The sequence below is a fragment of the Terrapene carolina genome, unplaced genomic scaffold, assembly GCF_002925995.2.
Source record: "Terrapene carolina triunguis isolate 2854851 unplaced genomic scaffold, T_m_triunguis-2.0 Scaffold110, whole genome shotgun sequence".
Classification (NCBI taxonomy): domain Eukaryota; kingdom Metazoa; phylum Chordata; order Testudines; family Emydidae; genus Terrapene; species Terrapene triunguis.
Window position 1 is genome coordinate 3,976,127 of NW_020664461.1, and position 11,456 is coordinate 3,987,582.

The following is an 11,456-nucleotide window of genomic DNA, read 5'->3' on the forward strand; positions in this document are numbered from 1 at the left end:
AGTGCGGAGAAGGGGCTGGAGAGGGGAGGCTGGGAAGGAGAAGGGGGGCTGGAGAGGAGAAGGGGCTGGAGAGGGGAGGCTGGGAAGGAGACGGGGGGCTGGAGAGGAGAAGGGGAGTGCGGAGAAGGGGCTGGAGAAGGGGGGCTGGAGAGGGGAGGCTGGGAAGGAGACGGGGGCTAGCTCTGGGGCACGGGACGGGGAAATCCCGGAGGGCGGGGAGTTACTTGCCTCTGTTCCGCAGGCGGCCCGAGCCTAGGCGGAGCCACACCCCGGGAGGGCCGGCCCGAGCGAGCGCGGAGCGCAGCCCGGCATGGACACCTGAGACCCGGCCCCGCCGCTCGGCTCCCCGGAGAGCCCCCGCGGGAGGATGGGACCCGCCGCGGGAGGTGAGTGAGGGCCGCCCGGGGGCTCTGTCCCGGGACCGGGGTCCGCCTCCCTCCAGCCCTTCTGCGCCGCCCGCCCCATCTCCCCCGGCTGCCTGGGAACGGCGCGCCGCCTGGGGCTCCGCGGGCGCGGACTGGCTCGGGCAGGCTGCCGGGGAGCGGGTGCGCTGGGGCTTGGCTGGGTCCGTGATCCGTCCCGCTGCCTGGCTCTCCAGGGGCAGGGCCCTGCGTTCCCTGGGCTCCATTCGCAGGGGCCGGCGAGGGCAGGGGCCACCGGGTCCCTCCAGCAGCCGGGCGCGGAGCCCCCTCTCCCCCGTGCCACCCTGGCCGGGAGTCCGCTCCGCTCCCCCTGCCAAAGCCGAGCACCACCTGCGTTCCCAGCACGGCCCCCTTGGGCACTCGGGGGCCCCAGCGTTTGGGCTGGTGACTCAATAGGGGGCGCTCTTCCTCCGGCGTCAATACCCACTTCAGTGCCCCACTGAAGCGGGGGTATTTTGCTGCTAGGGAGGAGATGGGAAAAAATCGTTCCTGATCGTCAGCAGGGTTTAATTTGTGCCAGGGGGGCCTGGCGGTTCATAGCCCGGCACCTCCAGGCCTGGCAGTTCAGAGCCCCTGGGCTTGCTGCATTAGTTATGAATGTAAAAAAAAAATTTGCTTGAGCCCGGGCACCTCTTTCATTACAAATGAAGCCCCACGCCTACTTCTGCCGCTGACTCATTTTGTAACTTGGAGCAAGTCTCCAGTAACCTGGGAAGTCTGTTCATTTCCTACGTCACAGGCGGATTTGAAGCTACATTCGCGAATGTTCGTAAAGTGCCTCGAGACCCTGGGGTGGAAGGTGCTGGCGACGTGCAAAGGGCATCCTTGCTGAAAAGGGATGTCCGACTTTTGGGCTGCAAGATGAGGAGCTGTCAGAGGCCAAGATTTTCCAAAGGGGCTAGTGATTTTGGGGACCCAACCTGAAACCCCTCAGGGGGCCTATTTCTCAGGAAGCGCTGAGCACCCCCCTGTGAAAAACTGGCCCCTTCAAAAGAAATTGCAAGTTAGGCTGCCCAGATCACGAGTCCAGCAGTTCCCAAAGTGTGCCACCAGCAGATGGGGTGGCGGCGGCCACTCATGTATGGAGGGCGCCATTTTGTGACCTCGCACGCACCATCCATGTGAGACCACAGTGCACGGAGGAGACCATTCTGCTCTACAAAATGGCGCCCTCCATGCTGTCTGGGGTCTCGGGAGGAAATAATGAATTACAAGAGGGTCATGCTGGCGACAAGTCTGGGCTGGCCTTACGGCACTGTGGTCAAGAGGCAAGAAATAGGGCAGGCCTGGGGTCCGAGGCCACAGAAAGAAGTTCGAGGCAATGTGCGGGGGAGGCAGCAGAGCCTGGGGGCGATGGGGGAGCCCAGGGAGCCAGCAGGGGCCGGGGGTGACGGGCAGGGGAGCCCAAGAGCCAGGGGCACCGTTTCCCCTAAGGCCGGCTCGGAACCCCTGGCCTAGTCACTGTTGAAAATCTTGCCCAGAGTCTGTGAAATCTGACTCTAACCAGGTGACCGCCTTACTGATTTTCCATGTGTACCCATGCACGAGTCGGGCAAATGCTGCTCTCAGCTACACTGGTGTAAACCCAGGATCCACGTATTCTCCAGAGCCCCTGTAACAATGGGTGTGCGCCTGGGGGGGAAGGGGATGCAGTGAAAAGTAAGTGCAAGAAGTGCTTTCCTCAGCCCAGCGACCAGGCCCCCCGGGATCCGAGAGAGGAGCAGCAGCGCAGCATGCTGTAACCAGCCAAGGGGAACGGGCCGCGGAAGGGGCCGGTTCTGCAGTTGCACATAGCGAGTGGGAGTTCCAGTTGGTGCTTCAGAGGCAGGAGGGAAGGTACCAGGAGCCGGCTCCACTCCCCCTGCTCTGGCCATGCTGGCTGGCTGTGTTGGGGAGCGGTGGCACACAGCCCCATACGGGGCCTACAGAGACAGAAGGGACTGTGAACAGAGCAGGAGTTGTGCTGATCACCATGAGCTCTCGGGCGGGATACCCCGTTGCTGCTGGACTCTCTCCTGCTGTGTGCCGTCCACGACCCTGCTGGGTGCGTGTGCCACGCTGTGTCATGCACGGGGGGAGAGTTGAATTGGCAGGGGGGTCACTGGGCTCTAGGAGAGGGGATAGCAGTTCCAGGCTTCTCATGAGCAGGGCTCAGAGAGGAACCAAAACTAGGTGTGGGGACTCGGTGAAAGCTGCTAACCAGGCTGAGCTGCCGCTCGGCATCACACAAGATCGGGTGAGGGCTGCCCAGATGGTCTGACCAGACCCTCAGGAACAAGCACCTTTCTCCCGTCCATTTCCCTGCGGTATCCGGTTCGTTCTAAAGCCTTCCTTCAGGAGGTCTGCTTTGTATCACCAGTGAAACGAGTTTGGAGGCCTCAGCCGAGCGATTCATAGGGGGGAAACATCTCCCCCGCCGTGTAACGCAGTCTCCCTTGAGTGAATTGGGGACGGGGGGATGCGAGTTAAGGCTGAAGTTCGTTGGCGGTAACGGCCATTGCCAGGTCCCAGCTGCACAGAGCTCATGTTTGGGACAGTCACAGAAAACAAATGTTTCTAGGCAGGGCCGGTGCGCAGTTGGCACCCCAGGGGCCAGGCTTAGATCTGTCGGCTGAGCTGGGTGACCAGTCCTGCCGGCACAGTGCCCCGTTCAGGTGATCACACCCAGTGCTCAGCCCTGGGCTGTTGCCAGGGGACAGGCCTCGCCAAAGCACAACAGGGTCACTATAGCAAACAGAAAGCCAGTGCAATGAAAGGGACATGCCTCGTGGCTGAGAGGGCTTCCAGCGCTGCCACTGGCTCTCCCCTCCCCTCCCCTCCCCTCCCGGGAAAGCGCCTCCCCTTGAAAAGCTGCTAACAGGCTGCCCTGGGCCCCACATTTCCTGGGAGAGCCTCAGTTTTGACAGATTTGTGTCACAGCCTGCGAGATCCAGCCCAGAGAGGAAGAGAGCAGTGCTGGGCCATGGGGCCTGGTTCTCTTACGGGGCAGGACAGGGCGGCGAAAACACCAGGAAGGCAGCTCAGGGTCCCCTTTCGGAGCCCATCCCCACGGCTGCTTTCAGTGTGAATTTCCTGCCGGTGAAAGGTGCTCCGCTGGCAGCCCGGGGGTCTCGGGGTATCCATGGCCAGGTACAGCCAGGGCATCGGCAAGTGGGCTCCCTCCAGCCGTGACAGCGTCAGTCACTCTCCTTGGCCTTTTGCTGGGGCTACCAGCGAGGGGTAGGGGGTGTTATTGCCAATTGGCCTGTGCTGGATTGGAACAAGCCACCTAGTAGTGAAAGACCCCCGGGACCCCCGGCCTAAATGCCATGTCCCCCAGCCTCGGACTGGACTTGGAGGTGAAGATCTCTGCATCCCATCCTGGTCCCCTGAGCCATCCACCCCCCCAAACGCACACACCCCGTGCACACTGCCTCTTAACTAGCTGAGCAACACACGGTCCCTCGTGAGACCCTTTCACAAGAGTCCTTCCCACAGCTGGGACCAGAGCCCCGTTTTCCCACATCGAATGACCGAGCCCTCGTCACCCCGGCTTCCAGAACAGGCCTGCTCAGGGTTTAAGCAGTAAGAGGCTCTTGGTTAAAAACCAGGCCTGGGCCTTTAAGGAGAGCAGTGCGGGGAGGTAAAGCCGACGTCACGGGCAGTGGCCAGGAAGGGCCCAGGGAGTGTCGGGCTGAGCAGGAGTTCCGCTGGGGATGGTGTGGCTGATAAGCAGAGATTGTTCATTGTTCCACCCCTGCTCAGACCAACTGATGGTAACCGGAACACGGGCCAAAGTGCTGCCGTTTCCTGTCCCGCACAATGGCAGGGAACGGAGCCCGGGGCCCTGTAATGTCTCCAGCATACAGTATTATTCCTATGCATGTTACCGTAGCGCCTAGGACTGGGACCCCATGGTGCTAGGCGCTGTACAGACGCAGAGCAAAGGAGCGGCCCCTGCCCCAGAGAGCTTACAATGTAAGCCAAGGGACATCAGGTGGGGTACAGGTGAACAAAGGAAACACTGGCCAGTGTGACAGGCAGGGCTCCCCGCACACCAGGGGTGTGTATCAGAGACATTCTGCGTGGACCTGCAGTCAAAATTCCCTCCACTGGTTGTGCCTTGGGGCTGCCAGGCCCTCTGAGCCTTGCCATAAGGAGGCGTCATGGCACAGAGTCAAGGGGGAGGGGATGAGAACTGAGGGAGGGGCAAGGGGAGAAGGGAAGCGCTGGGAGCGGAAGGAGAGAAAGAAGGGGTGAGAGATGACTGCAGGGTGGGGGTGGGGGGGGAGAGGCAAGTGCGGAACCAGGACCGCCAGGTAGAATCACCGTCCCACCAGCCTAGGGAGTCATGGATTTGGGGGTGACGTAGTGGGGTCTCTGGTAACCCCACTGCTGAGGGCCATCCCTGGCGGAGAGAGAGCCGGGAGAGAGGAAACAGCGCCCGTGACTTGGGGCTCGGGTTACCTTCAACACCGCAGCTGTGGCTGGTCTTTGTCTCCAGCCCTCGGACTGACACCCTGGCCCCAGCTGTGCTGATGGCTCCGGGGAATGAGCGGATGCACCGCAGGTCCTGCGACCTGGGGCTTTGATTCCCAAGGATCTCCCTCCTCGCCCTCCAGCGGTTCGGCTCCTGAACCTTTCCTGCATCTCGGGCATTGTAAAGCATTTGGACGCCACCCTCGGCACGTGCTCCCCCGGAGCCCAGCCTGACAGCCCAGGGAACTGAAGACCCTGCTTCTCCCCAGGACATGGGTAGCGACAGGACAAGCTTTCCACACACACCCCTCTGCCAGCCAACCTCGACCCTGACCCGAGGGGGGAGTTCAGGCTCCTGGGCACTGGACTAACACCCACCAACCTGTTCTGCCCAAGCTGCGGACCAGTCGCCAGGAGGTACCCACGCTGGTATCTGGGCAGGATTGGAGCTGGAATCCTGAGTCACCCAAGCCCCCTGAATGCTTCCTCAGTAAACGTCTGACCCTTAAATGGGGAAAGAGGCCAGGGCACGGGCCTCCCTCGCCCCCCACAGCCGTCGCAATGCACCAGAGGACCCACTAGGTGTCGCCGATTACTCCAGACAAGGGGAACCAAGCAGCGCCCATCTAACTCCAGGCCCTGCATACAGCCGCCTCCTGGGTGGATCGAACCCACTCTCCGGCAGAGACCGGTGGGGCTAACTTTTTCTTACCCTGCAGCAACGCATGCATAGCTTGTCCTGCCAGTAAAGCTCCACTGAATTGATTCGTCCTGCATAAAGCGTGGCATCTAGATTTCAACACCCCCCCTGCCCCCGCTGCACTGCCGTGGCCCATCAGTACAAAGTTCTGCCCACTGAGTTGGCAGTTTGTCTGTAGCAGGGCATTCTGGGGTAGCTGGGGTAGCTATACACGGTCCTAACAGGTCGTGGGGTGGAAGAGAAGGTAGGGTCAGACTTGTTTGCAGTGTTGTCGGTCCCAGGATATTGGAGATTCAAGAGGGGTGAGGTCATATCTTTCAAGGGACCAGCTGCCTGGTAAGAGAGAGAAGCTTTCGAGCTTACCCAGAGCTCTTCTCCGGGTCACTGGGGTCCGACCTGTCAGACTGGAGTCCTGGGTGGCTTTTTGTTATACGAGCTTTGTTAATTTCTCTGGTCCTGTTGTTGCACACACAGACAGTGTGCCATCACCTCCGGAGGAGAGCTCACCTGTTCCAGATCCCTGCCCCTACGCCCTCGCTCCTGCGTGCTGGGGTGCAGGGAGCCCCAATCCAGGATACTCTTGGGGTGCAGACCCCTCTATGCAGTTCCCCATATTGTGCCCCTGGCTCTGCGCAGCAGGATCACACTGATTCCACTGTAGTGAAGGCCCTCTGCACCAAAGGAAGGGGAGCAGGATTTCCGCCCTGTAGGCTGCGTGGGGAAGTAAGCTGGCTGGCTGTCCTTCAGAGAAGTGGCTGTGCTGTATGGAAGTATCCTAGAGAGATGCCTCCAACCACCTGAAAGAATGGCCATAGCCAGGGAAGGAGGTTATGCGGCTGCCCTAAGAGGAACAGGCAGATAGCTGGGGCTCTGGATCTTCTGGAGAGGATAGTGGAGGGCATCAAGTCCGAAATCCCTAGACTCCTTGAAAGCAAAGGTTTCTCTCCCAGCAGGAACTAACTCTGCCTGGCATCTTTCTGTTATTTACTGTGTGTGTGGATGAGCCCTTTGAGTCCGTGGTCCTGTCGGTGCAGCATAGACGCCGCCGACGCCACTGGGCCTAGGAATCTGGATCACTCGTTGGCCAAGTATTGCAGGGTCATGGGTATCCAGTCAATCTCTGTGTCCTAGGGAGGGTGATTCCCACACGCCGCCTTGATGGTTTGACCAACACACGCCCCTTTTCCGTACGAGAGCTGACATTTGCCCAGCCGTTGCCCGGGGAACTGCTCTCCTCTGGAGCAGGTATAATCAGGGTGCTCCTGAGCGCTGAGCTGATTACCTGGTGCAGGTAACTCTTTGCAGAGCAGCAGGATCTGGCCAGCTCAGAGGCAGGGCTCCTGCCCGTGTTTGTTTGCGCCAGGGCTGGGTTGCTTCAGAAACTGTATGAGAAGCTTGACATCAGCTGCCTGCCAGAGTCTCATGCTCAGTCAGAGGGAAATCCTAGATGGCCACAGCGTGCTGGGGGCAGGCGGGTTCATTCTTGGGAAGGGGCTAGAGCGGGGGGGTGAATTTAGTTAGTGGCTGAAAAAGGAAAGTCCCTCCCCTCCCCTCTTCCCCCCTTTCATGCCAGATGCAACTGGGAGATGCTAGTGGGTCACAGATATTTAGGGCTCAAAAGAAGGACGGGGGGAGGGGTCACCCCAACCCTTTCCTCCCCCCTGCTGCAGGATGTTTTAATGTGAGATGCTAAAGGTGGCACAATCCCTCGAATTACCTATAAGTAGCGATAGTGGCTAAACATGCATTGCCAATAGGGGGCGGTGTGCTGCTGCTGGGGGGTGCCATCTTTCCGACGACACATACAACGGAGGCTCTGAACATTCATTGTTGTTAATGATCCCATGGCAGGTTTCAGAAAAGCAGCAGGGCCGGCCTTTGCTAAGTTCTCATCTGGGTACCTGCACGCCGTTTCCCTGTATTTCAGTTAGGGTAGGATTCTTTTTCACCTCCTAGCTTAAGTCGCTTTGCAGAATGACTGTACGCTGTGGGGTTCCACCCCAGAGACAGCCACTTTTCAGGGCTGGGTGAAGTGAACCTTGTACAGATAAAGTTTGGAAGTTTTTGAAGAGAGAAAGTATTCTCCAATAGTTAAATTGATCCATTAAACGCAGGGGTGGCCAACCTGAGCCTGAGAAGGAGCCAGAAATTACCAATGTACATTGTCAAAGAGCCACAGTAATATGTCAGCAGACCCCCAGCAGCTTCGCCCAGCACCTCCCATCCACCGGCAGCCCCGCTGATCAGTGCCTACCCCTTCCTCCTCGCACCTCCCCATCAGCTGTTCCGTGGCGTGCAGGAGGCTCTGGGGGGGAGGGGGAGGAGCGAGGGCATGGCAGGCTCAGGGGAGGAGGCGGGAGGGGATGGAGTGGGGCAGGGCCTGGAGCAGTGAGCACCCCCCTGCACACTGGAAAGTTGGCACCTGTAGCTCCAGCCCCAGAGTCGGTGCCTAGACAAGGAGCCGCATATTAACTTCTGAAGAGCCGCAGGTGGCTCCGGAGCCCCAGGTTGGCCACCCCTGCATTAAACGGATCGAACTGCAGCGTACTCAGCGATTGGTGTTTGCTGTACAAGAAATGTTGTGAGTTAGTTACAACCCTTTTTTTACTCAGAAGAAATCACTCATCTATTTTCCTCTCCTCTTTGCTTTAGGTCGCGAGCTGTGGGCATTCATCCTCTGGGCTGGGCTGGTGCTAGCCACGCAACTTGCTCTGGGAACTGTGGAGGAAGCCTGCAACTGCAGCACAGCCGTGGCCTTCTCGGATTTTCAGGCAGCTCCAGCCCTCCAGACATGCTGTTTGAACTTCACGGGGACTGAAATTGGCTCCCTGGACTGGAGCCTCTTTGGTGGGGTAACAGGCCTGAGAGAGCTATACCTCTCGCACTGCGGCGTGTTGGACATTGTCAATGCGCCCGGTGCGCCCGGCAGGCTGGAGATCTTGCACTTGGATCACAATCAGTTGGAAAAGCTTCCAGAAAGTTTCCTAGAAGACGCCCCGCGATTGAGGGTCCTTCGTTTGGACAGCAACAAGCTTCGCAAGCTGCCCAAATCCTTCCTGAGAGCTTCCACCCAAATCCAAGAGATTCACCTTGGCTTCAATGACTTGGCCTCCCTTCCCGCCAGTGTCTTTAAGCCCTCTCTCACCAGGCTCGGCCTCTCCAACAATAGCTGGGATTGCACCTGCGCCTTGCTCGGTGACCTGGAGAAGTATCCCCCAGAGCCACCCAGCGGGGACATGCAGGGCCCTGTCGTGGTGTGCAGCACCCCAGAGCGTTACCGCAGCATGGACATCCGAGACGTCCGTAAGCAGGAGCTCTGCCGGGCACACAGCTTGACCGCCCTCTTCATCTGCTTGCCCCTGGTGGTCATTTTAGCCCTGGTCGCCTGGTGCTTTTGCAGGCAGAAGAGAAAGACGGGCTACGCCCTCAGCCGCAGGCCGGAGTGCCACCTGGCCACAGTGGAGAGGAACGGTGCCAAGGGGCTGGCAGAGCCTCACCGCTACATCCAGTGTGAGCTGCCCACTGCCCCCACCGAGAGCGAGAAGAACATGCTGCTGAAGCCCTCCTCCGCCCTGCTGGGGAGCAACAGGGACCTCTACGAAGAGGTGGAAATCAAGCTGGGGGCCTTGGACGATTCCTTTGTGCTGGTCAACGAAGGGAGCCTCAGCCAGGAGACGGGCCCCGCGGGGGCACCGCCGGTGGTGGCGGCAGCAGAGGAGCTGGCGGGCAGCGACCCGGAAGCGGAGACCATGAGCGTGACGGACGTGCTGAAGGACTCGGTGGACCGAGAGAAGCTCTACATGAGCCAGGCGGTGGATTATTACAACCTGGTGCCTGCCATTGAGCTGGAGGACTCTGACCACCAGGAGTACGAGAACATTGACCTGCACTGAGGCTTGGCCAGTGAGGGGTGTCCTGGGAACCTGGGGCCGTATCCTGCCCTTGCTGACACCCAGTGCGCTCCCGGGGGTGGGAGAGGGTGGGAGCTAGTGCGGGATGCAGCTGGAGGGCAGTGAATTGAGCTTGTCACTCAAACAACCATTGTCATGTCGATCCATTGGACTGGAGCGAGAGCAATTGTACATGAGGTATAAATGTCTGGAAATGACTTAGGCTGGCTCATTGCAGAGCGGGACGTGCTGCCTTCCGAATTCCCACCCCCTTGGCCTGTCACGGTCCGGTCTTCCCACACACTCCCACCAGGCAGGAGTGTATAACGCCGTCTGTCCCAAATGCGGAGCCTGAGTCTCACCACCCCATCATAGGCTCCCGCGGCCGCCCAAGCCTGGCGCTCAGGGCCAGCCGTCCTTAGCAGGGCTTCGTGCTGCTCCCTGAATGTCCTGGAAAACTATCCGACCCTCTCAGGTGCGGCGCGGCTCCCCTCCTCCTGCCGAGGGGGTGGGCACCGCGGCGGCTGCGTGCCCCGCTCCTGCCGGCCTGGGCACGCAGCGGAGGAAGCGTGTCGAGGAGCCGCAGTACCTCTTGCTCCACCGCATGTGCACCAAGCAGGGGGCACGGAGCCGTCAGCGCGACCCCGTGGGCAGGAGGCAGCTGGAGACAGGTCACGGGCATGGGGAGTGGGAAGCCCTTGCCCGGCCGAGCCCCAAGAACGAGGTGGTGGCACTGACACGGGTTGGGTCTGAAAAAGGCTTGGGTCGGGTTTTCGTCTCCCTCAGGCTTGAAAATTAGACCCAAGCAGGCCTCTGCCACGCTCCCACCCCTGGCCTGGGGTCTGGGTAGAGGCCAGGGCACCGGTTCTGCTCCTGCCTTCGGGGTGCAGGTCGGGAATATCTCCATCAAAGCCACTGGGGTGACCCGGCAGCAAAACTGGCATGAGTGGGAGAAGAATCAGGCCCTGGAAATCCAAGGCTGTGCTGCTGGGGACAGAGCAGGGTCACTGGGGGAAGAGGAGGGACCCAACGGTGAGGTGTCTTCGCGGCTCTTGCTGTCCAGAGACGGGCAGAGTCCCTGCATTTCCCTGCAGGGCAGAGAGGGAACCGGTCACAGCTCCTGGGCCCCCAAACCCAACGGCGCTAATAAAGAACAATGCCCCAGGGCACGAGAGCGGCAGTAGAGCTGAGCTCCTGTCCCTTTAACATCTGGGAGGCAAGTCATTTATTGCTGCAGGGACATAAAACGCTGGGAAGACGCAAAGCAGAACAGGCCAGCTCCCCTCTCCCCTTGGCTCGGGCTAAGGAGCTCAGGATTTGGCCCTGCGTGTGTTGTTTATGAGGCAGCTGGTCACCATGCCCACCCTGCTGCCGCAAGAGTCGCTGACATCAGCCCCACATCCTGTGGCTCCAGGGCTCCCTAGGCCTGAGCATGGCAGGGGTGTGGGCTAGTGGCCGGAGCACAGGAGTGGGAGCCAGGAACGCCACATTCTAATTCATAGGTTCATAGATTCTAGGACTGGAAGGGACCTCGAGAGGTCATCGAGTCCAGTCCCCTGCCCAGATGGCAGGACCAAATACTGTCTAGACCATCCCTGATAGACATTTATCTAACCTACTCTTAAATATCTCCAGAGATGGAGATTCCACAACCTCCCTAGGCAATTTATTCCAGTGTTTAACCACCCTGACAGTTAGGAACTTTTTCCTAATGTCCAACCTAGACCTCCCTTGCTGCAGTTTAAGCCCATTGCTTCTTGTTCTATCCTTAGAGGCTAAGGTGAACAAGTTTTCTCCCTCCTCCTTATGACACCCTTTTAGATACCTGAAAACTGCTATCATGTCCCCTCTCAGTCTTCTCTTTTCCAAACTAAACAAACCCAATTCTTTCAGCCTTCCTTCATAGGTCATGTTCTCAAGACCTTTAATCATTCTTGTTGCTCTTCTCTGGACCCTTTCCAATTTCTCCACATCTTTCTTGAAATG

At 59.3% G+C, this 11,456-nt stretch overlaps 1 protein-coding gene across 1 annotated transcript; it reads left to right on the plus strand.

Annotated features, from left to right (window-relative positions):
* Positions 1 to 284: 284 nt before the first annotated feature.
* On the plus strand, positions 285 to 10,605 carry LOC112111856 (SLIT and NTRK-like protein 1). The gene is made up of 2 exons (XM_024207490.2): positions 285 to 386; positions 8,233 to 10,605. Exons 1-2 carry the CDS (start codon positions 368 to 370, stop codon positions 9,471 to 9,473), a joined length of 1,260 nt encoding a protein of 419 aa, XP_024063258.2. The 5' UTR covers positions 285 to 367; the 3' UTR covers positions 9,474 to 10,605.
* The last annotated feature ends 851 nt before the right edge of the window (positions 10,606 to 11,456 follow it).